At 36.0% G+C, this 24,060-nt stretch overlaps 1 protein-coding gene across 1 annotated transcript; it reads left to right on the forward strand.

The window, feature by feature from the left end:
* The first annotated feature begins 997 nt into the window (after positions 1 to 997).
* GRK7 (G protein-coupled receptor kinase 7) lies at positions 998 to 23,929 on the forward strand. Its single transcript, XM_085298628.1, has 4 exons — positions 998 to 1,747; positions 2,497 to 2,934; positions 18,282 to 18,553; positions 23,141 to 23,929. Exons 1-4 carry the CDS (start codon positions 998 to 1,000, stop codon positions 23,481 to 23,483), a joined length of 1,803 nt encoding a protein of 600 aa, XP_085154754.1. The 3' UTR covers positions 23,484 to 23,929.
* The last annotated feature ends 131 nt before the right edge of the window (positions 23,930 to 24,060 follow it).

The raw sequence follows: 24,060 nt of genomic DNA on the forward strand, positions 1-24,060 counted from the left end.
AGTTTTTTAGCAGCCARATCATGGCCTCACAGCAGAAGGAGGCTCAACATGGTAAGTCCCACATATATATATATTCATATATATATATTAAAAAAAAAAAGCAAAGTGGGGCGCAGACTGGCTGGTAGGCAGCCAGTAAGAGAAGTCAGGTGGATTTTGACTTCACTTGATTGTAATCAGCTTTGTCCCTTTGTTGATGCCACCTCAGGCATGGGCTGTTGCCTTGTCCTGCCACTCTGTCATTGTACAAGCTTAGAGAAAATAAGTTGAGACCACCATATCGTATGGAAGATTTGGCCAGTCATTTSAAGAGGTTTTTTTTGTTTGTTTGTTTGGTTGGTTTTTTTTAATGTATAGGGGAGAGAGAAGAATTCTATGCTATTTGATATCTAGGGATCATTATTTTTAGAGCAGCCGTAGTTCTTAGCCTCTTCTTCGTGTAATCCGCTTTCTGGCCCTTCAGAGGAAGCAGTGTAAGATACCACAGTTTGCATGAGATATCTGCAGTCCAGAGCCATTGGTGTTGAGCATAACCTGAGTTTTGGATGTATAAATGCTCAAGAAGTGGATGTTAGTCTATGTCCCTTTCTGCTTCAGGCAGAGAAGATTTGTGATAAAAGCTTTTATAAGAGCAAATCCTAGCTTATGTAATTCTGAGGTGCAGTGGTGTATGCTGTATCATGAGCGAGGGAGCTAAGAGGCTGTCTTCTAACTGACCAGAGTGCCACAGAATTTGGAGTGTGCATGTATTAAGTATTTTATCATGTTCTCAGCAGCCAGAGACAGTGCATATAGAGGCTTTTGGGGCCTGTTCTGAGARACACTGGCCAAACTGCATTTCTTTGGTGCTGCTAGTGAGAAGGTTTGCCTAGGATGTCATCCATCAGCTATAGATAGCAAACTCAAAGCTCCTTACAGAGAAACCTCTTACCAGTCACTTTCCACAAATGGTGCATATACCTAAAGATACTTAGTGAAAATCCTTGAGAGGTATTTAATGCAAAAGCAGTTAGTCTTTCTGGTGTGTTTCAGAAGCCCGCACACACCACCGGCAGGGAGAAGTGCAGGGCAGCTGCAGCATAGCTCTTGGGCAGTTTCTGATTTTGTCTTAAGCTGTGCTCTGCCACCCCAAGAACTTGCCAAGATGTGTGACATGGGGGGGCTTGACAACCTGATTGCCAACACAGCCTACCTGCAGGCCAGGAAGAGTGGTGATGGAGACACCAAGGAGATGCAAAAGAGACGTAAGAGCCTCTCACTGCCTAAGGTTGACCAGTGTAAAGATGCTAGACAGTCCATTGTTGTTGATTATGAGAGCATCTGTGAGCAGCAGCCYATCGGCAAGAGATTCTTCAGAGACTTCTTAGGGACAGTGCCTGAATATTTAGTAGCTAGGGACTTTCTGGATGAGGTGTCAAACTGGGAGTTGGCAGAGGACAATGTCAAGAGCAGTAACATGGAGAGTATGCTTACCAACTTTCTTAAGACAGGCTCCAAAAACTATCTGGCTTTCATGAGCTCTGATTTAGCCAGCAAGTGCCAGGCAGCCACTGAGAAGGACTACGACAACGTTGTGCAGCTGGCCAAGGAGGAAACCAAACTCTTCCTCCAAGGCAAGCCCTTTCAGGACTTCCAGGCCAGCTCCTTCTATGACAAATTCCTTCAATGGAAAGTTTTTGAGAAGCAGCCAGTGACTGAGAAATACTTCTATGAGTTCCGAGTTCTGGGCAAAGGTGGCTTCGGAGAGGTAAGAGCTATACCTTTGAGGGTGCTGGTCATCTCTCCCCTTCCAAGACCAGCAGGTGGGTTTGTGAAGAGGAACTTAGCAATAAATTAAGAAATCATTTCAGGCTTTGCAAAACTTGCTCCTTCAGGCTGTACATTTCCCAGAAATTAGGCTCTTTATCACCTGTATGATTGGGTGCTCTCCAGATGCCAGTTAGTGAAGCACTTTTCGAAACATTTTATGTTCAGTGGCTGTGCTAGTAAAGAAAGGGGACACAGGCTTGTGTGTCTCTTCATGTAGTTAATTATTAGCTTGCTTCTTCACACAGTTTTGGCCTGAGCTAGCTCATACCATCTCAGATAATTCCTAGGCACAGTTTAGGGAATAACACAGATCAAGACTTGTTCCCCAAAACAGTATGAATGAGGCTTCCTTGTTTTGGGAGAAAAGAGAGTTCAGGTATACTGATGCAAGCTGTATGTGCCACTTACTCTTGTGGCCASAGAACTGGTCTGCATTCATTTTGTTTATTAATACAGATGTAGTAATGAAATCTTCAAGAACCTTGCACAAAGTCCATCATACACTAGTCAGATCATTCTTTTTTCCTCATCTACTCTGCTAATATTCTCTTGTCACACCAGTTACCATCATCAGCTACTAAAAGGCACCTGTGCTTCCCCAGTTCATATCTATTACTGCTCTTGATATTCCAGTCTGTATGTGTGACATTACTACCTTACCTTTCCTTGTGCATCTTCCTTCTCTAGGTTTGTGCCATCCAAGTGAAAAATACTGGAAAGATGTATGCCTGCAAGAAACTGGATAAGAAAAGGCTGAAAAAAAAAGGTGGAGAGAAGATGGCACTATTGGAGAAAGAGATTCTGGAGAAGGTCAACAGCCCTTTCATAGTCACCCTAGCTTATGCCTATGAGAGCAGAAGCCACCTGTGTCTTGTCATGAGCCTCATGAATGGAGGGGATCTTAAATACCACATTTACAATGTAGGGGAGAGAGGTTTGGAAATGAACAGGATCATCTTTTACTCAGCTCAGATCACCTGTGGGATTCTGCATCTCCATTCCATCCAGATCCTGTACCGGGACATGAAGCCAGAAAATGTCCTTCTGGATGATAATGGTAACTGCAGACTGTCTGATCTTGGTTTGGCAGTGCAAGTCAAAGAGGGAAAAACCATCACTCAGAGGGTGAGTACAATTTGTTTGAACGTGGGCAGTGGGAAGGGAAGCTGTTCTATTTCTAATGCATTAGGAGTCCAAGACTTAATTCCTCAGGATTTGTTCCTTGCTAAAGACCTTACGTGGTCATTTCATTCTAAGAGACAGGTGGTAAGAAGATTTGGTTAATTAACTCTTTGGATGCTATATGTRGTAAAACAACTTCTCTTCTTACAGAGAAATACAAGAATCAAGCTGACCTGAATTTTCTATTAAGATAAAATACCAGTGAACATAAGCATTTTAGAGATGTTAACAGATCAAGTCCTTATGACTTGAGCAGTAGTGCCTGGTCAGGGATTTAACAAATGAATTGTTTGTATAATGAGTGACAGTCAAAGGTATGACTCCTCTATTCAGTTTTTGGTCCTAGAAGAATAAAATTTCTCCCAGATTTCTCTTAAGTAGTGGTACTGTTTGTATTGTAGGTGTTCATAGTGCTGCTTTGTAAACAACTGTGGATCTTCCTTCCTCTGCCAATTCATTCCTGAAAAAGTTTGCAGACACAATGACAGTTTGAAAATGTGCATGTACGTGTATGTGTGTAGGAGGAAAGAGAAGGATGGCCCACTAGTTTTTGCTATGTGAATTAGAACATGCAGTACCTCAGCCCTAACTGTGGATCATCCCAGATTGAGCCTGATTCGTGTAAGCCTTATGACACTATCACAAGAAAGATGTATCATATAACCTAAATATGAAACAATTATTTATCTCAAGATATGTGGAGCTTAAGGAGGAATATAATGAGTGAATGTTTCCAAAATACATGCAAGAATTTGAAGAAATGGAACCAACATTATAAATTTTATAGAATTTCCSAAGTGTTTAAAGTTATTCTGTACAAACTAAGGATAAGTAGAGAAGACCTGCTAGTAATCTTTTGCATCATGCTTGAAATAAGCCCGTATTTTGATGTTCTTAAGTAGAAAAATACAATAATTCATATTTTAAAGATATATTTTCTTTTGATAGTTCAAAAACTTTGTATTATAATTATTTTTAGTTTTAAGTGAAAGAAAATACAGAAACTGATGCTTTATAAATGGGAAATAATTATAAAATTAGAATGCATTGTGTTTTAGATGAGTATCATGAGAATATTGTTTCTGAGGTGGTTATGGCCRTTTTTTAATAAAAATTATTTGAAGTGGGGATATTGTTTTGTTTGTAAAGATGGGCTTTTGGTCATTGAACACATCTATTGGCTATAAAGCTTACTGTATTTTGCGAATTATAGATTCATGCATTTTTTTTGATGATCTAATCTGCTTCTTTAGTTATATTCTACTGTGGCAACAAACTGTATATCAACTATATGTTTCAGTTTTGAAATCATACTGACTGTGGTCTGAAAAAACATTTTGTTCAAAGGCAAATTTTACTATTTCTAAATATGTTGGTTTTGATAGAAGGAAAACAACAAGAAAGAAAGAGTGAATTTAGAAAGTGTAGCCAATTCTATTTGTAGTATGGTAGAATCTGAAAGCAGTAGTGGACGAGACAGAAGTTCTCCTTATTTTCTRTGACAAAGTCATCAAGTTACTACAATGTCTTTTTCTTCTTTTGTCRTTCATGTTTTTTAGTAACAGTATTCATCACTGTCTGAGCATAAACTGCAATGAATATACTGCATGTTTGTAGTATGTTATAAGGTATTTCTGTTAAAGGCAGTTCTGTTTTCTTATAAGAATTTGAAATAGGAGAGAGAGAATCTTTCAATTTTCTGTGTAATAAGTATGAGTGAGTTAAATGAACAGCAATCCCCAGCAAAACCTTGCGTTTCTATGAACTTGACCCTATTTGAGTCATTTGGAACCTACTAATAAAAGATATTGTTTAAGGGTTAARTATTGCTATTATTTATTGTAATACCATGCACAGAAAAATCTGAAAACACCTTTAGAAAATTAGTTGCATGAAACCTCATAAGGTACCTATGTACTAAAATTAAAATAGTGCTGTTAAATCAGTTTTTGTTTACTAATCAGTTACATTGTGACTGTTAAAATCACTAGAAAGCTTATATCATGGCATGTTCTCTGAGCATGAGTACTGAATTGTCAGTATGCTAAAATGTTGAGCAAAAATATTTGTATAGGCATAATTTTATTCACCCGAAAAGATATGTGGCCCCAAGACAGGTTTATTAAATTAAATGTCACCATTTATACAGGCAGTTTTAGAAGCTGAAGCAGAAAGTACGTTACTCCAGGCCAAATCTGTTTTTACTATGTACATGCCTTAAATGCATATCAAAAAGATGTCTGCAGATTTTGGATGATATGTCAGGACTGATGATATAAGGCTTACAATTTTCCATCACTAATTATAGGGAAATACCACTGATCTGTAATATGAAAAACTTTTAATTTCAGCCTATCCATCCATTTGCAGAGAATCATTTTATTTAAATGGATGTTGTAATACATTCAGCTTTGTTCACATCTTTGCCATGTAAAAGTAGTTCTGACTTCAAGGCCTTGTTTCACCCCTTTTTATGACCTGTTTCTTCAATATCATGCTTAAAGTTCTGTTCCATTGTGCTAGGTGAATAGAGTCTTACTATATTTCAGTCATGTTCACATATTATTCTACTGCCTCAAAGTAATTAGCTAATACCACTATTATAAGATGAAACCATAGTTTAGTTGTCTGGTACAGCTGTGGCATGAATATTATTACTGCAGATGTACTGACACAATGATGAACACCTTTATGTTCATATGTTCAGATAAATTTTACTTAGCCAGTCTCTCACATCTTATGAAGAAAAATTAAGATGGTCTATTAGTCAAATAGAAGGCAGGAATATATATTAAAAAAGAAAAACAATCCATTACAGTCTTTCTGGAAGGTGATATATTAAAACAAAAGGGCTGGKTTTTTTTTCTACTGTATAAGAATAGCTTGTGAACTTGATTTGTTTGAACTTCTAATTTTATTTCTCATTTTTCATGTTAGAAATGTCAGTAACATCAACTATTGAATACCTTATTTTGCTGAAGTACTGTTCCAGAGGGAAACAAAGTAATATTCTTTTCTGCATCATATGTTAATAGTTTACCCACACTCAATGGGTTTCCACAATGCAAGCCACCATTGTGCTTTTATTATGAAATCCTATTCATTCTGAATATGGATATCCTATTTTAGTCTCTAACTCTTAAATAAACAAACACAATGGTGACATTTCTTAAATATAGCACTTTCCTCCAAATTATTATTTTTTTTTGCAGGTATTAGCTAAATAGATGCTAAAAATAAAAAAGTAAAATAATAAGTTGTTTTGTACAACTATCTAAAATACCTTTTTCTCYGAGTGACTTAAGTTTTCCTTCTTGAGTATTAATCTTTTCATAATGTCCCTGGTGATTTCTATACTACCTGTAGTATATCTTACTATACTAAATAAACTGAACACTATGTTAACTGTATCTATTTGTTTTAGTAAAAAACTTTGCAGGTTTTAGTTATTTTTTTTTTCCAAGGTACAGAGATGCGAAGTACTACTTTAATAACTAGATACTCCTGTATCTGAGTAGTCTTCTCTGAATTGTCRTCTTTTACAACATCAATTTGGGGGAAAACAGTAACGACATCTTTTTAATATTTTTCTAGCCCTAATCCCAATTCTGAAGAAAAAAGTGAGAGATCTTTTTCTGTGGGTTTTTATGTACTTAATGAAGTCAACGAGGATTTAATAAAAATCCAATTCCTACTGAGTCTACATCAGTGAAGTACCCAGAATTTTTTTTWAAAAAAATCTTAAATATATACCWTTAATATAATCCTTTATTTTAGTTTGTTCTAGATGTCTTAGAAAATGAATATACAGCTGATTCTGTGAAATTAGGACTCAGCCAAAGTTAATATTGTAACAGCAGCACACTGTAATTCCTTTCAAACAGTTCTCATTGACTTTTTTTTAATAAACAAGCAAAAAGTTCATTATTTGATGCAAGATAGATACATAAATTCAAATGAATTTGTTTGCAACTTACTCAGATTTTTGGGAAGACTTAATATTTACAGAACCTCCTAAAATGTCTTAATGATTATATATTTTAAAATCAGATRATTTGTTTAGCTATCTAAATATGGAGTAGACATCTGATATTAGGTACCTGCTTAGAAAATGTTCGTCTCCATGTGTTCTGGCAGTAACTGTGCTGCTTTGAAAATGCCTCTTCATATATCATAGGTGGTGAAACACAGTAACAGGGTTTTTTTTGGCTGTGAGATAGCAAGAAGTTCACTGTCTTTTTTTTTTTTTTTTTCCCTAGATATTATGAAGTAGGAACATTGTGATGACTTTCATCATTCCTTATGCAGTATTGAATGGCATATAATATGTGGATTTATTTGCCTAATTTCTTTATTTCACTAGAGATTGCCAAAACCCCCAGTATTTCCACACATTCTGAAAATCTTGTATACGTCTTATGAGTGTATAACCCACTGAAAGTAAATTTCTCTCAATTTTAAAGTATTAAAAAAACTGCTAGCATCTTGTGTATAAATACACACCACCCATACATCAGCAGGAGAATCCATAAATCCCTTTGCAAATCTTATTAAGTGATTAGATTATCACATAGCACAAGTGGCAAGCTAGTTAACAAGTTCCTATTTTAGACATTCCCAACTTTTTGGTGAAACAGTAGTCTTTATGCACTATTTGCCAGACAAGGATTATTTTCTTTGTAGGAGAAAGGTTTCTTGAAATTTATGTGGGTGATTTTAGTGTAATTTTTATAAAGTAATGTGTATTTATGCTGCAGAAGAAGTGTTGTACTGTTGATGATTTAATATTTATGCAGTTGAAGGGGTAGCTTTGGTTTCCTTTAAGTTTGGTCACTACAGATACTCTTTTTGAGAAATACTTGGATGCTCTGCACCAATTGTCTAAAATTACTATAAATCTCAGTTTATTTTGGAAAACATTAACCCTGCTTTCAGGAAAAGAATGCTCCTTAGCAAGGTCTAGAATGTGATGGATACCCAGCTTTAGTTTTCTACCTTCTCTTCAACTACTAAAGCAGTAAGTAGAAACATCATCTAGCTCTCCATGTGAATGTCAGCCRTGTTATTTTGAACCTGCCAAGGCAGCTGTAAATAATTGTAAGACAGTAATAATTATAGAGTTTGTGAAACTTTAATTTCCCTAAGGTGTGCTGGTTTGTATTTTTGAAATAATAACTGGTTATAGGATGGAAAAATCATTAAAAAAATGAATTTAAAATACGCAGGTTTGAAGAATGACAATCATGGAAATAAAGAAGTAGAAGGCAATTAAAAATTACTTAGTGTATTTTTAAATTAAATAAATATACATTATATGGCCTTCCGGTGATACATACATGTACATTCTATCTAGAATTATGTGTATGCATACTTAGGCCGAATTTTTATTGACATCATTGGAAACATAAATAAACTATTTGCCAGTGATAATGAAATTATTCAGGCCTTAGAAGCGATCATGATTTTTAACACAAATATCCCAGTAGCATTTTTTTATGTGTTGATTATGSAGCATATAAATGTGGGTCATATTTTTAAATTACTGCTTTTTAAAATACTGGAAAYTTTGTCTCATATCACTGAAGTAGGCAACAAGGAGAAATTGAATTTGGAGGTGTTTTTTGCAGAGATGAAAGGTTAGATTTTTGTCTAGTTATGCACTCATTTGGCTATCATTTGCAAACCATCAATACAAATGCAGTTCTGTAAACCTCTTAAGTTTTGTCTGGTCTGAGAAATCATAATGTATGTAAGATGAGTATTAAGTGGGTTTTTTTGTTGTTGTTGTTGTTKTTTCCAATGCAAGCAAAAACATTAAGAACATGCTAACTGCTTATGACTGATTATGGAAGTAATTCTTATTACATATGGCAGAAATAAGGAACCTTCATCCCACATTCCARGGATGAACAGTTTGACCTGCTGTCCTTTTTCTCAAAGTTTCCATGGCTCTTCTCATTATACAACTAGCAGTTTACCTGTTGTGAGAGAGTCAAATGCTGCTGCCCGTATCCAAATGAGTAATAATATTTAATTTCCTGAGAATGGTTGTGAGAAAAGTGAGAAGGCTTTTCATGGTTCTGTTTACAGAACTGTTTACATCCAAATGTAGGGGAGTCAATTCCATTTTACGGAAATCAATGCAAATTAGCTGTTTATTTCAGGAAGAGTTTTCTGCCTTTACGGGGCAGAAGGGAGCATTTTTCTGCCTCCTACAGTTTTTGTGCTAAGCAGCTGTTGTATGTAAATTATGAAGCACTTTTGTGCAGACGCATGTGAGCCGGGGGCTTAACTATTGAAATAATGACTGTGAAAAATAAACCTATGTAAACATATTTTGGTAGCATTCATAAAAGTACATTCATATGTTAAGAGGTTTCAAGCTTCTACACAGTTTTCCTGTGTTGTGTTTTATACGTTTGAAGGACATCATAATATTTTTATAGGAAAATGTTTTGGTTAAAATCTTATTCAAAATGTCCTTTTGCCCTCCTGTATGTTTGTTTATTATAAGATTCTATTTCTTAGGAAAACATAAGGAAAGCTATTTAGATGTTCCTGAAACTTGCAGCTTAATTTCAGGACAGTTSAGAATTGGGGAGGAAGATTCAGACTTGTGAAATAAAAAATAACTAAGCAAGCATTTGTACAGATGACCTTTGGTCATCACTATATTGCGTTTCCATTGGATAACGTTCTGTAAAAAGCTGTTCTTCCTTTGTGCTTTTAAAAATGACAACCCTTCATTTGTTCACAATTAGAAGCAGAGTCAGTATTGTTACTACTTTACGGTTTCAAAACCAGCATTCTGCTTATGCATTTTAAATGTGACGAGTAAAATTGATTCAGTTTTACCAGTGTGACTTTGTTCTTAAAAATGTTATAATGACAACTGGTAGGAAGTACCTCTTAATGACAGATATGTTGTATTTTTTATCCCTGAGCTATATGCTTTACRAAATGAAAACCTTATCCACTATGAATGCCATGATCGTGAAGAGTGAAGGGAACAGAGATGATTTGGTGCCATTTTTCTGCCTCCTATAGTTTTGGGGAGAGCAGAAAGAATACGAGAGTAGTCTAAATTTACAAGAATAAAGTTGTGCCCCAACTAAATACTTTGCTGCACAAGACAGCTGCCAACCAGACACTTTTTTTTCTGTCTGGAAAAAGCCATTGTGTTCTTTTAAGATGTAGCATCAAGAGTCTTTGCATGACTTTTAAGCATGTTCTTTATTCAGTCTAATCTAATAATTACTAAATACTATAAAATGTTCTGTTAGTAAGTGGGAAATAAGATACCTTATGAAGTTTGTAGAGCTAGTCAAAAGCTTAAATTCTTTGAGGATGAAAAATGCTATGTAAGCACTAAATACTACTATTTAGTTTCTCAGTCTTTTGGGTCTCGTTATTACAGAAACCAATACATATTCTGGAATGATCACTTTAAATAAATRGTCTGATGGCCCACTTGTTGATTCTACATTGTCAAAAATGTGTATTTAGTTGGGTAAGAAATAAAGTATTTAACTGATAATGTATTTCTTTGAACTGTTGATTTGACAGCTTTGGCTAGGAATAGTACTGCAGGAACTAGAAGCTACAGGATATATAGGAATGTTTTGTTCAGTACTTCTGTAATGAATCAAAGATAAGATTCTACTTGCTGTGATCAGTGATGTCAGTTAACAAACATATAATGACATTTTAATAAAAACAAAATAAAATGCTGAAAATATAGACTGAAACAAGTAAAGAACTGTGGCCTTASTTTTGCTTGTTCAAAGTCTGATAGCAGAAGGTAGTAGCAAGCAGGTTCAAAGTAAGYGGAGGTGATTCTTAAGAGTGGAGTGTTAAGCTGCAGGGCTCTTTTGCAAAGGATTTTGGAGAGTTGAAGGATTTATCTGGGTTTAGGGGAAAAGTAGAAAGTTCATTGAAGAGAATTTTGCTGTGGGAAACCGTATCTATCTCAGGAAGTCCTTGACCTGTAAACAGCTGGAGTCTGAAAGAGTGTTAGAGATGTGTCATATATGCACACTATGGTCTTGCACTCTTCCCTAAACATCTGTTTTGGCCAATTTAGACAGTAAACTCGGCTAAGTGGGCCTTTGATCTGATGCAATACAAAAGAATTGTTCTTTCATCGGTCCTGATCCTGAAAGGTAACTTGGATGATATCCCATGGATTTCAGTGATAGTGACCRCCCAGGCCTCACCGTCGTTTCTGATGCTTACCCTACAGAGGCTGTACCCACATTGGAGAGCCGTTGCCCTTCTCAGTGCACCTTGCAGTGCTGTTCCCTCAGTCACACCTGCGTTGAACATAGGATTCTCTCCTCTTTCGGAGCAAGCCACTCAAACATTGTGCTATGACACTGTGCTGGCATTCATTGTGAATGGTTTCATAAAGTGTATACTGAGTTAAGTACATGGAAATTTTTCTCCCTGAGGAATATTGCTTATGGAATATTCAACAGTCATTAAATAAGAAAGCCATAAGCGTCTCTGAAGTGAAGCATTATTATTCCCACATTATAGATGGGAAGTAGTCAGGAGAAATTAAAGAAGGGAAGAAACTCTCCATAAATTTAAAAGGAAGATTTTGTTACAGGAAGGCTGAGGAAGCACTGATAATTCTTGGATTGTAATTTTGTGGTTATGATTCTGTATCAAGTGTTCTGCCTATCGTGTCTGGTGCCATTCCCGTAATATCCAATTATTTCGCTGTCTTTAAATGCATATTTCTTCTGATGATGCCTCCCTGAGGTAAGGAAGTTAGCCAGTTCTGCAGTGGAGGTCTGAGGCAGAGATAGTGATTTGCACATGATCTTGCAGAAAATAAGCGGGTGGATGCTCTAGCCTCCAAGGTTATAATTAGTGCCCAGTTACTGGACTGTTCTTCCTCAAGCCATTTATCCCTTTAATTTCCATATAGTGTGAATCTAAACTGAAAAATATACTGTACTGTATCTATTTTTCTTCCAGTGCGTGAGCAAAGAGGCAGCCTTTCCTTGCTATAGCAAAAGTCACTTTCTCTGGCCTTTGTGTGACTTCTAATGGCAGCTTCAATGGTTTCTGATGTCCAAGTTTAAAACTGTAAAAAAAAGATGGTTTGTTTTTTACTACTCCAGTTACGGGCTTTGATTCCTAGAGGCAATCTTTGTTTCCTTTTTTCTAATGGAGCAGAAATTTTTAATGTCTCTTTTCTGCTTTTATCTATATATATACTTTTTAAAGCAGACACCTTTTCCTGTTAAAATTACATCCTTATGTGAAAATGAAAAACTGGTTTTGAGTTTTGTTTAAGCTTGTGCATTCAGGAACTCCTCAGTTCCTGCGCCAGCTTTGGCATTGCCTTTTCCTGCGACTCTGCACAAGCCCTTTGCTCTTTGTGTTCTTCTCTAATCAGTGGCCCATCAGTTTCTCTGAAAGTCTGAGAGCCTCGCTTTTGCTGAACGCTCGTGTCGTGCTGAAGTCTTTGTTGTGTGAGACTTTTCATGAGTGGAATAGAAAACATTCCTTTTTGCTAATTAAATTTGATGTTATCTGCTTTTATAGAATAGTTAGTTGCTTATTAATTTGATCAGCTGGTTTCTTAGTACTCTCTGATCACTTGGTAGAGGAACTGTAATTCTGTGTCGCTAATTTAATTTGTGCTGCATTCCTCTTAATAATGGCTCTTAGGAGAAAAACGAAGATTGAGAGGCGAGTGACAGAGGAAGATCAGTTGTTCTTCTGTACATCTAGGGCCTGTTAACTTGTGTGCAGAGAAAACTTTTCCATGCTCTGTTTCTGCATTCCTCCAGGGTCTATTAAGGCCATTGCTGAAGGAGCAGAGGAGCAGCTGGGAAAGAGAACAAAGCAGTTGGTGGCACCCCTTGGAGGAAGGAAGAACTGAGCCCCAGGAAACAGCTGATAGAGCTAAACTCAGCTTGTTTTCTTCTCTGTTCAACAGTTCTTGTGCCATGGCAAACAAAAGATAGACATTCTGGTTTGCTTTGCTGTTTAGTTTGTGATATCAGTTGAGAGTGTTTTGCAGAGATGTGTGGGAAAAGGTAGACAGATATAAATCCTATTTCTCCCCATTTGCCAGTATCTGTGTTGATGAAAACTGCAGACAGTTTTTCTTCTTTTTTTGCTATATTTGTTAGAAGCTAAGATACAGTGTTGTTGAAGGTGCTTTTCCCGTGTCAGGACAGTAATCTGAACAGGATGTGTGAACATAGTTAAAATTATGGGCCGCATTCTGCTGAAAGTGGTAGTAATGTGCCAAGTACCTTTTGACTGTACTGAGAACTGAGTGCACTTAATGCTTCTCAGGATCACATCTTGTATTATTAAAAGATTATAATTATGTGRCCTTTTAAAAATTTATACAGAATCCCATTTGAGAAAGGAAACATTTGTATTCCTTCAGATAAATCATTTCTACTATGCCCTGTCAAACCACATTCAAAGCAACAATTCCACTAACAGCAGTTCTTCATTAATGTATCCAAGGACAACATTTAGTCATTGTATTTTAGATGTTTATGGAAAAATTATATTTTGTGTTCTTATTAAGATGTGGAAGTTAAGGCAAAAATAGATCTTTTAATCCTTTTTCTAAAAAACAAAACAATTAAAAATTAATTAACTAGAATTTAGTTTATATTTTTATATTTTGAACAGCATATGCAAATAAGGCACCCTGCCCACCRTCGCGAAAGATAATATTAGATGAAGAGCAATCAAAAAACGGCTAGTGTTGCACTGACTGCTGTCACCAGAAAACTTTGTGSCTCTGCAGTGGTTTCTGGTTATGGTTTCTGCCTTATGGAAAYGGTGCGGTAATACAACATCCTATTGCTCCTTTGTGATATTGTTTTTGTTGTGTCATATTATACACTTTCAGGGTGGTGGAGGGGTAATTACACRTAATTTACATGTCTCCGTAAGATCACTGGAGCAGTCAGTGGCGTATGTACAAATGGTCCCTAGCCTTATCAAGAATTSTGTAGGAAAGAAGAAAGGAATATGTCTGGTCTTAGTCTTGGGCAAAACTAAGGCACATTTGAATCATATAGATTTGACAACTAGGGAATTCAACTTTCTTGGCATGTTTTTATTTTGCCTGTTTCCMTCACAAGAGTAAAATGTATCCGTGCAAAGTAAGATCTAATGWAAAAAGTGCTATTCACTTAATACACAACTTCGGAATTTATTTATAAACTGTTGTGTAAAAACAATTCTACAAGGTCATTACAAATTAACAATTTAAGAATAATACTTCAGGTGAGATAAATGTCAGTAATCCACACTCAGAGGTTCCATACTGGGAGATAGTCAGATARTTCTGACTGATTTAAATATTCAGTAACAGCCCATGGCAAATACACTTCTCAAAAACTATGCATTTATCTTTTTTAGGGGGGAGRGTGATAACTTTTAATTCCTTTGTTTCCTACCCTATTTTCCCTTTTTATATTTTAATGTAATTTACAGTGTCTTTCACTCTTTGACCTACTGAGAATAACTGAACTGATTTCTCTGATTTTTCTGTGCTGTGGGAATCAGTGGATATGTTATCCACCTAGTGCACTATGTTTTAGCCACTCAAATCCCATTACTACTAGTGAGAGTTTTACAGTGGAAAAATTTGTTTCAGTAGGCTGGGAATATGTGTCTGCCTTATCTGCCTAAGTAAACCTCTCCTGAGTTGTCAAGGGTTTGTCTTTCATGTTGCCATAGGACCTCTTTTCTCTGTTGAAAAATGATTCTCTGATTTTTGACATATCGTTCTCTATAATGACTAGTGCAGGGATGATAGATTTTAGCTTCTCTCCAATGCCATCTACTCCCTAAAGATTTAATTAAATCTTCACTGGAAAAATGTATGCTCTATGAGTTCGAGGCATTGAGTAGTTCTCTTTCCATTATATTCCCAGATAAAACCTTGCATCTTATTACGGCTTTTTTTTTTTTTTTTTTTTTTTTTTGACTTGGCTGATGCTTAATTTCTAATGTTTAAATGGCTTTATCATCTTTCTTTCCAAATGAAATATTTTGCTAAATTTCCAGATGGATAGAAATAGCTGGGAAAGTCTAAAATTTAATTTTTTTCTTCTTATCTTCAAATTCCTGTTTTGATAAAAATGACAGATACATTTATGTGTTTCATCCCTCTGCTTGTCAGATTAAGCACTACTGTTGACTACTTGTGAAGTGCACTTTTTTTCCAATAGAAAATGGCAATGTTTAAGTGTTTTTTGAGTGTCAGGAGCTGCAAGATTAAATTTGGATTCCTGTTTCTCAATCTGTTCCTTAATTCCAAATTGTAAGAAAGGTCCAGAGCTGAGAGGGATTTCTTTTAAGTTTAGATGTTTTAGAAAAAAACAGTGCTTCTAAAATCCTGAATTGGAATGGTTTGACATAGCAGAAGAACAATAAATATTTCAAGACTTCTCTCACATTGAGTTGGATCAGTTCAAAAAAGAGCATAAAATGTTTCCGTGCTACTAATTTAGAGTTTTAAAATTTAACTCAGGTTCAAACTCTAACTCTACCCACAGTCTTTCACTTAAATCTCTTTTCTATAAAATTGTTGATATACAGATCTTTTCAGTCTGCATTTATAACCTTGCTTTCTCTGTTCTTGAGAAATATAAGTGCCGTGTCAATGCTGAATTTTCTGTGTGGTGTGAGTTACTGAAGGTTAAGTAGGAAATGYATATGAAATAGATTGAAGTTACTTGGCACCCTTTTCTTTTGAAATGTTTTTTTTTTTCTGTGAAGCCATTTCTTCTATGGAAGGAAGATTGCAAGAAGTGGAAGAAAAGAGACATTGCTGGCAGGAGCTGCCCTGAGACATGGTCATGGTCACAGACCGCCATTCTGACTTTCCCATGTCAGATTTATGCAGCATAATTCACTGTATGATKAGGGCAAATTGCAGCAAAGTAGTGGCTTATCAAGAAGTGCATACTGTGCTGCCAGAATACATTTTGGTATGAGTCATCAGTTTTTGAAGATATTAGCACCCTAAATTAGCTTCGTCTTCTGCCTCTGTAAAACTAAATGTTTATTGCTTCCCAGAAGAAAAAAAGAGAGGCAAAGATAAAATGTTCCAGAAGCCTTTTTAGTGTCTATGTTCGCTAATCCAGAAGGAGCTCTGTATTCATCCTTTTGTACCAGACTGTACATTTACTCTACTGCATTTAACCCCTCCTCTCTCTTTCTGGTTTCAGGATCTTCTGCAGCCAGATAGATCTGAGTTCAGGGGTCCACATTTGAATGCTTGTCTCCCTTTCTGAATGGACAAGTAATCATAATAAAAATTTAATGCCGCCAGGCTATTCCTCAATAGTAACTTCTCCTCAGATAAATTCAGTGCAAACAATACAAATTACCTGAGGAATGATGCCAAATGCTGTCATGCCCCTGTGGCTTTCCTGCACTGAGGGGCTTCTACGGGTTTGGTGAGGGAGGAGGGAGTTTGCTTCAAACCTTTTCTCTGATGTCAASCTGGCTGATATTTTTGTTCTTCTCATCTCACTTATTTTTCAGCAAAATGGATAGCTTGGCTCTCTATCCCCAAAAGTAAAAMATTACAAAAAGGGAAAACAAAGTAGATTTAATTTTCTACGTGTCTTTTACAAAGGGATATTTAGGCTTACATCGTAATTGATGTTATCATTTTGCCTTGTGCACCCGTTGTGATTATATGCCATGAGCTGAAGTTTATAGGAAGACTTGGCTCTGAAATGAGATACCAAAACCCATAAACTAAAGGGTTTGTTGAGTTATGCTTTTTACAGATATAATTTCCCCATATAAGCTGTAGTCTTAGTTACCCTTTTCTACCTTCATTTTCCTTCAAAGTGAATCTCTTAGCTGCTAATTGTGTTCTGGTTGTGTTAGTAATGACCTTCTTGAATATATTTTAGGATTTTACAGAAACATGTTTTCCTGTAAAATAGTAATACTAGTAATTCATCAGTTCCAATATTTCAGGTAGGTATAAAAGAAGTTCAAGTAACTTCTGACATAGTTATCATTGTTACCTAAATCTGGTAGATATGTAAGATAGGATAAAATACAGTATCAAAGATGGCAGGAAGTATTGGGTCAGCTGAGGAAAGTTTGTGTTGACTGAAATCTCATATCATCAGTAATGTAACAGTGCAACAAAAAATGTATAGAGAGAGGTTGAACTCCTCTCTTTCCTCACAGATGAATCAACTTACTAGAGAGGCAGCAGAAGCTGTCTTGGGATACTGTGTAGTCTGTCCTTCAGCTGGGAGTGGTCCAGGCCTGGTCTTGGGAGTAAAAAAACCTGCCCTATCCAAAAATGGGTGGTTCTCCTTCCAGGAGGTCACTCTGTCCTGTATTTTATATTATTTGTTATTTAGAGAGCTTTGTTTTAGGTAAGAAATGTTAGCTCCCTAGTTCTTTCACCTGGTTGTACAAGACGGTACCGTGAGGATCTCTTGATGCTGCATTGGCTTAAGGGAGTTATAAGGTGACAAGAGGGTATGTATCTGTGCTCTTTCAGATTTCTTTTTMAAATACAAAAAAGATCTTGAATATAATTTGTTGTTTTATGAATGCTAWGGACATTTTAAAAGGTTTGTTTATAAGACAGAGCTGTAGGCAAAGAGCTTGCTTTGATTTAACTATTGTTGTAAAGAAATAACCTATTTACTAATTATGAATTTCACTGATTTATTTCCTTACAATGTTTTTAAAGAGTTTTCCTTGGCCCTCGATGGTAATAGTTCCTTCCAGAAACCAGCAGGGAGTGTGGGTGAGAACTTTCTAATGTGGCTCGGCTACCAGCATGATGAGAACTTTCTCCATTGGCAGCAAAACCCTGTGTTGGACCAGAGTTCTAACCTGCCGGGGGGGATGGATAGTTGTGCATCTGATTTTTGTCCCTTTTTTTGTTGTTGTTAACTGTTCTTTTTTTCAGGGTGATTACCTGTTGTGTTTAGAAGACAAAACTAACAATGCTATCTTTAACACAAAGGAAATATTCTATTGTTAAAGAAGAAAAGAAAGATAAAGATAAATTTAAAATGAAATAGTTTTTAGGCAGAAATCACTCAGACATTTCACCTTTGAAGAACATATTTAAATAGTCTGTGTGCTAAAACATATTATACAGATAGTCCTGTATGTTATGGAGAGTTTCTAGATATAAAATATATCAATTGTATTACTAATATTTTTGATGAATTGTAAACTAGTTGGTTTAATTGTAAGCATTTCGTTAAGTTTGCATAGTAAATCTGTTTGTATGTTTGCAATAGGCTGGGACAAATGGTTACATGGCTCCTGAAATCCTGAACGAAGAAAATTACAGCTATCCTGTGGACTGGTTTGCTATGGGATGTAGTATTTATGAGATGGTTGCTGGGCGAACACCATTCAAAGATTTCAAAGAAAAGGTTGGTAAGGATGAGGTTAAAAGAAGAACTCTGGAAGATGAGGTGAAATTTGAACATGCCAACTTCACAGAGGAAGCAAAAGATATTTGCCGACTGTTTTTGGCTAAGAAAGCAGAGGACCGTTTAGGAAGCAGGTATGCCTTACTTCCCAAACTCAGTAAAAGACAGATTAATGCTGCAATAGTTGTTCCAAAAAGAAGATTAAATCTTGACTTTCTACATACTATTGAGTCTTCTTTCACTTCCAGGAAGAGAGAAGCGGGAATTTTTTGAGATCATACGGAAACAAGAAATGTTGTTGTAATAGTGCGATTGTCCATCTTCGTCCCAGAACATTCATAGGAGTTCTTTTGGTGTTTTGTGGGGTTAAACTGTGTGYCTTCTGGGAGAAGGGAGCAACCCATTTCTCTTGCATTTTCTTTCCTAAAGGTAAAGGATACTCAAGTAGATTTCTGCACTTTGGCTAATAYTGGCTGAATGCAGAGTGCATGGTCTTTGGCTGGATCACTTACTAGCTAGAATGGTGCTGGCAGAAATTCAGATCTGCAATATGGATTTTCTGCCCTGCAGATATCTAACTTCCAGGGCTGTCTCACTGGCTTCTTACTGAAGAGGCTTTAACCCTCTCCCATTTGGTAAAGTGCTTTGAAAATACCTTGTAGAGGTTCCTGGTTTTCCTGACTCATACCAGGGAGAAAAGGGAGGAAACAAAGAATATTGGACACAAAGTCTTATGAAGCAAAACYTTTTTTGGGATTTCAGTGGAGGCTTTGAGTTGGTGAATATTGCTGGATATGTCCCTTACTTAGCAATTCCAAATAACTATTAAATACTGAGAAAATTAGAAAGCTAATTATAATATTTATTATAGAAAATATTATATATAAATATATATTATATAAATAATTTTAATATTTAAWCTTTAGTACCTCTGATCGTTCTGACATACATGCATCATTTAGTGCATTTCTAATGAGAGAAGTTGAAGATCTACTTTTGCAATACGAACAATATATGTAAAAAATATATAATCAAAATACAATAAGTGAATAGGAAATTGGTAGTAAATGTCTTTAGAATGCACAATCATTTTAATCATATTTGAATATAAGTGTATGTTTCAGATGCTTTTCCAATCCAAAGATGGAATAGGCACAGGGACTTGGCAGAAGTGCACAGATAATCTTAAATTTTTATTGCATGATAATGTGGAACAGTCTTGCAAAATATTAGTTGCCCACTTTGCTGATTAAGCAATTTTAATTAGAGGTAATATACCATTAATACCCCTATTCTCATTATCCTAGCGCTAAATGACAACTAGTTTTTGTGGTTGATGAGTTTTCCCAGTAATTCTGYGAGACTACAAAAAAAATTTGTTTCTGAATAGCAGATAGACTGTGTTTGATACAAAATATCTATTATTTTTAGTACATTTTTAAAACATTTGAAAATAAATTTAATCCAAAATCATTTAGAACATTCTACTTTACAACTCAATATATTTCACAAACATTTCATCTTAACAGCATTTTGTGAAATAAACAGATCTTGGAGTTGGGGAAATTGAAATGTAGAGGTTTTAAGTGATGTGCTCAAGTTCACTGGGTTACCCTGAACCAAAAACAGCAGTACACTGTTCATTTACTGTAACTAGAGTCCCCTTTGTCAGGCTACAGTCACTCTGTTTACTGTTGCACTGTTTCTCAGTAGTGGGAGACGTGTACACAGAAAGGTAACTGCAGAGATACTTTCAGTTTTCTGCTGTTTAAGATATTCTAAAATACCCTCTACTCATTGATGTTYATGCCTGATGACATTTTGGGAGAAACCTGAGTAAGAATCTCGTCTCTTTTCACTAAAATCTCACCCATCCCACAAGCAAAGCTATGGCTAGAGCGTCGATAGGGTCAGCAATCTGACCCTAGCATTGGGGAGGACAGCGTACATGTTATTGATAGACTGTAATGCAAGGAATATAGTCCTGCCCTCTGATTCCCTCTGTTTTGAGGGGAAGATCATAGTGGAATTTATAATAAGCATGTCCTGTTTCTTGCCCTTATGTGTGGTAATTAGAAAAGAAAGAAGGATGTATACCATGCCTGGGTGTGATACAGAATAAAAGCCTGTATGTACCTCTTAAATAGGGAGATACTATTCTGGACAGCTCATCCTTTTGTAAAGATTAGTGCTGTAATTCTACTAAGGACAGCAAGACCTTGTGTTATCTACATAAGTGCCTGTTGCATAAGTTAAAGCTGCTCAAGGACAGCTTTAATTTGTGCACCCGACCTTTTAAAGAACTCCACATTTCGTATTCAAGTCATTAGCTAATTTAGGAAAGATTTAACCCCTTTTTTCTCCACTCCAGTTTTTTAAGATCGCACATATTTGTCTCACATCTTCCCTATTGTACAGTGAAATTGTTCATGGAGGAATATAAACTTGGTAGAATTTAGGCAAGTTCATTTGCTCTTTCTGGTAAAGCTATGTAAATATAAAATTCACACAGGAAGAGCTCATGTGCATCTCCAGCTAGTTGGAGGATGCCTCAGTTGGTTCCAGCAGATGGCGTTCCTGTAGCTTTACGTTTTTAAACTTTTTTTGTTTCTGGTGGTGTTGGAAAATACATCAGTAGAAGAAACACTGCAGCAATCCGTTCTAGAGCCTTCACCAACTTATAGTGCTTTTTGGCTTATGTTACAGAAACGAAAAACAAAATAAAGTGAAATTTAAGTGCATCTGCCCCTTAGGACTGTCATCACTACTGGCCCAGTAGTGTCACACAAGTTCTTTGATTTGAGCAGTAACTCTAATGGACTCCAAGCTAACAGTGAGTGTAAATAAGTCAGATCATGCTCCACAGCTGCATGAGTAAACTGACTTGTCAGTTGCTAGTTAAGTTATAAGTTGATCTTGGAAGTCTATAAATGCAGAGGTCATGACCTCTGATGGCTTAATCTATACTTTTGTAATTGCGTTCCTCACTGTGATGGCACTTTTGAGTTGAAAATGTCATTTTTCTGTTGCCCAGTTTGTCCATCTGTTGTTCTTCAGGCTGTGGGTTAGCATCCTGATCATGGTGTTCAGGGACCTGCTCAGAGTAACCAGGCAGCAGAGGCACAAAACAGCTATTTGCTAAGGAGGGAGCTGAAGATGGCAACTGGCAGTATCATCTCAGCTGTGCCTGGTTAGCACAGGGCAGGCTAGAACCATGACAGGGTAGTGAATGAGGAACTGGCAGTAGTGGCATCCTGCAGGAACTGTTCTGTGCTCATGATATAGGTCTGTAAAAAATGAAGGTTTTCTATAGTTACACAGTTCTAAGACTACTTCTATACGGTGCTTCTACATATTTGCAAAGATGAGTAGCCTTGGAAAAGTTTTGCATTGTATTTTACCTACGGAACATGCTGTGATGTTCTAGAAATGTATGAAGGCTTATTCTTTACTAAGTATATGATTTTGTAAGGAAACTGAAAAGCGAACAGGAACATGTTACCAACTACCATTTACTGAGATCAAAAAAGTAGGCAAATCTAGTTTTCCTATGTTACCATTTTCAAGACCCAGTCCATCCATAAACACATGAAAAAGGATGTATGGGTATAAAAATACAGTAGTCCTCCCTGCTGCTCTTCCTTTCACTAGAATTCAAAACTCAAACTTCACATGCCTTGACGCTGCTGTTGCATTACAGGCCAAGACCCAGTTCAAAAGTTAAGATTGTTGGTCTGTATGCTTTAATGAGTATATATTTGAGGCTCAGATTATTTTTATCTGAATATCCAACAGGTCTTACTGTGGGTTTATAATGAAACAATTCACTGTTTTTATTTCAATAAAAGAGGACTGTAATTTTTTCCTTCCTGTGGACTGCAGTTATTCTTATCCAAATTTACTTAAAATATGTGTTTACAATGATTTTAGTCTTTTCTGGATTTTATTCTTAGGTTTCAACCATATTAATAAAGGATTATGTTTGTATTTTTGACTGAAGAACTGTGATCACATTTTTGCTAATGTTGTAATTTGTGAATCTCTTGCATTCTTACAAGAGTAGTTCTTTTGATATGAACTGACTTAATCAAATTGGGAGTATTTATTAGAACTACATACTGAGTTTTGCAGAATAGTTTTATGTTGTAAATGCATAAGTGCTTTGAATCATGATATAACCCACAAATGTCATTTGTCTCCAGTTTCCTGTTTAAACTGTTTTTCTTCTAGTCAATGCTAAGATGTATTAACCCATTGTACCCCAGTCTAGAATTTACTAGATRTTCTTATCCTAGCTAAAATAGAACCAACCAATTGAATAGTCCTGGTTGACAATAAATCCARTATCCTTATGCACACATAAATACCTATCCTGCTATATACTCAGCTCTGGTTAAAACATAGCTTAGATATGAGCATCTCAAATGATGCCCTGCCAGTAACAGTACTGCAATACTTGCATGGCACCTTGCCCAGACTAATTTAGCCTGAGAGGTAGAGTAATGAATAATGGGATCAGGATGTTTTCTGCTTCACAACTATGCTTAGATTGTGCAATGCAGCATTCTTTGGATATCCATGAGATCTTTGAGTGGCATTACATTGCACAATATGTACATATCCTTAATTTTAAATACTGTAACGTTTACAACACAAAGAGACAGCTGTATGTACTTGAGAGCAGAACATCATACTGATTAACAATCTTTCCTTTATTGCAGAAATGAACATGATGACCCAAGAAAACATAGTTTCTTCAAAACAATAAATTTCCATAGGCTAGAGGCAAACCTCATCGACCCTCCGTTTGTGCCAGATCCATCAGTTGTCTATGCCAAAGATCTTGCAGACATTGCTGACTTCTCTGAAGTACGAGGAATTGAGTTTGATGATAAAGATAAGTTGTTCTTCAAAAAGTTTGCGACTGGAGCTGTCTCTATACCCTGGCAGGAAGAAATTATTGAAACAGGACTGTTTGAAGAACTGAATGATCCTAACAGAGTAGATTCCGGGGGATACGCAAATGGAGGTGAAGCTAAGTCAGGAGTTTGTTTGTTGTTGTAAATATTACATCATTAGCAAAAAGAGTAGAAACCACCCCAGAACTTTACATATTGTTGCACTGTCTCAGAGGCTCAGTTTGTCTGTTAAGAAGAAACAATCAGTGTAATATGACATTGACAGGGTATGTAGGACCACAAGCTGTATAGACTGCATTATTTTCCTTTGTCCTAGCAAAGGAGATGATATTTTTGTTTTATTGGAAACTTAGAAAAATGAAGAACCATATGTCTCTAAGAAATTTAGAATCATAGAAATTGAGAAATACAAAAAGCAGTAATAGTGTGAAGAGGCAACCCCTTTTGAAAATGACTGACTCTACCACTTCGATTATAATCACTTGCTGATTTTCTTTCTATTTTCTTGTTATTTCTACTAATGTTTCATCCTTGTTCTACACTTTCTGGTAAATTTTTTTAATTTTAAGTAATATTCTCAGTCAGACAATGGACCTCATGTTTTACATCAAACTTGGAACCTTAYTGGTTAACCAATCTGTCTGCTATTTTCTTGATTTCTACTAGTTTTTGGAGGGTTAGATCATAATATGTCTAAATTGTCATAAAATGTAAAAGACTGT

Source organism: Rhea americana, unplaced genomic scaffold, assembly GCF_003343005.1.
Source record: "Rhea americana isolate MKP2758 unplaced genomic scaffold, rheAme1 scaffold_14, whole genome shotgun sequence".
NCBI lineage: Eukaryota > Metazoa > Chordata > Aves > Rheiformes > Rheidae > Rhea > Rhea americana.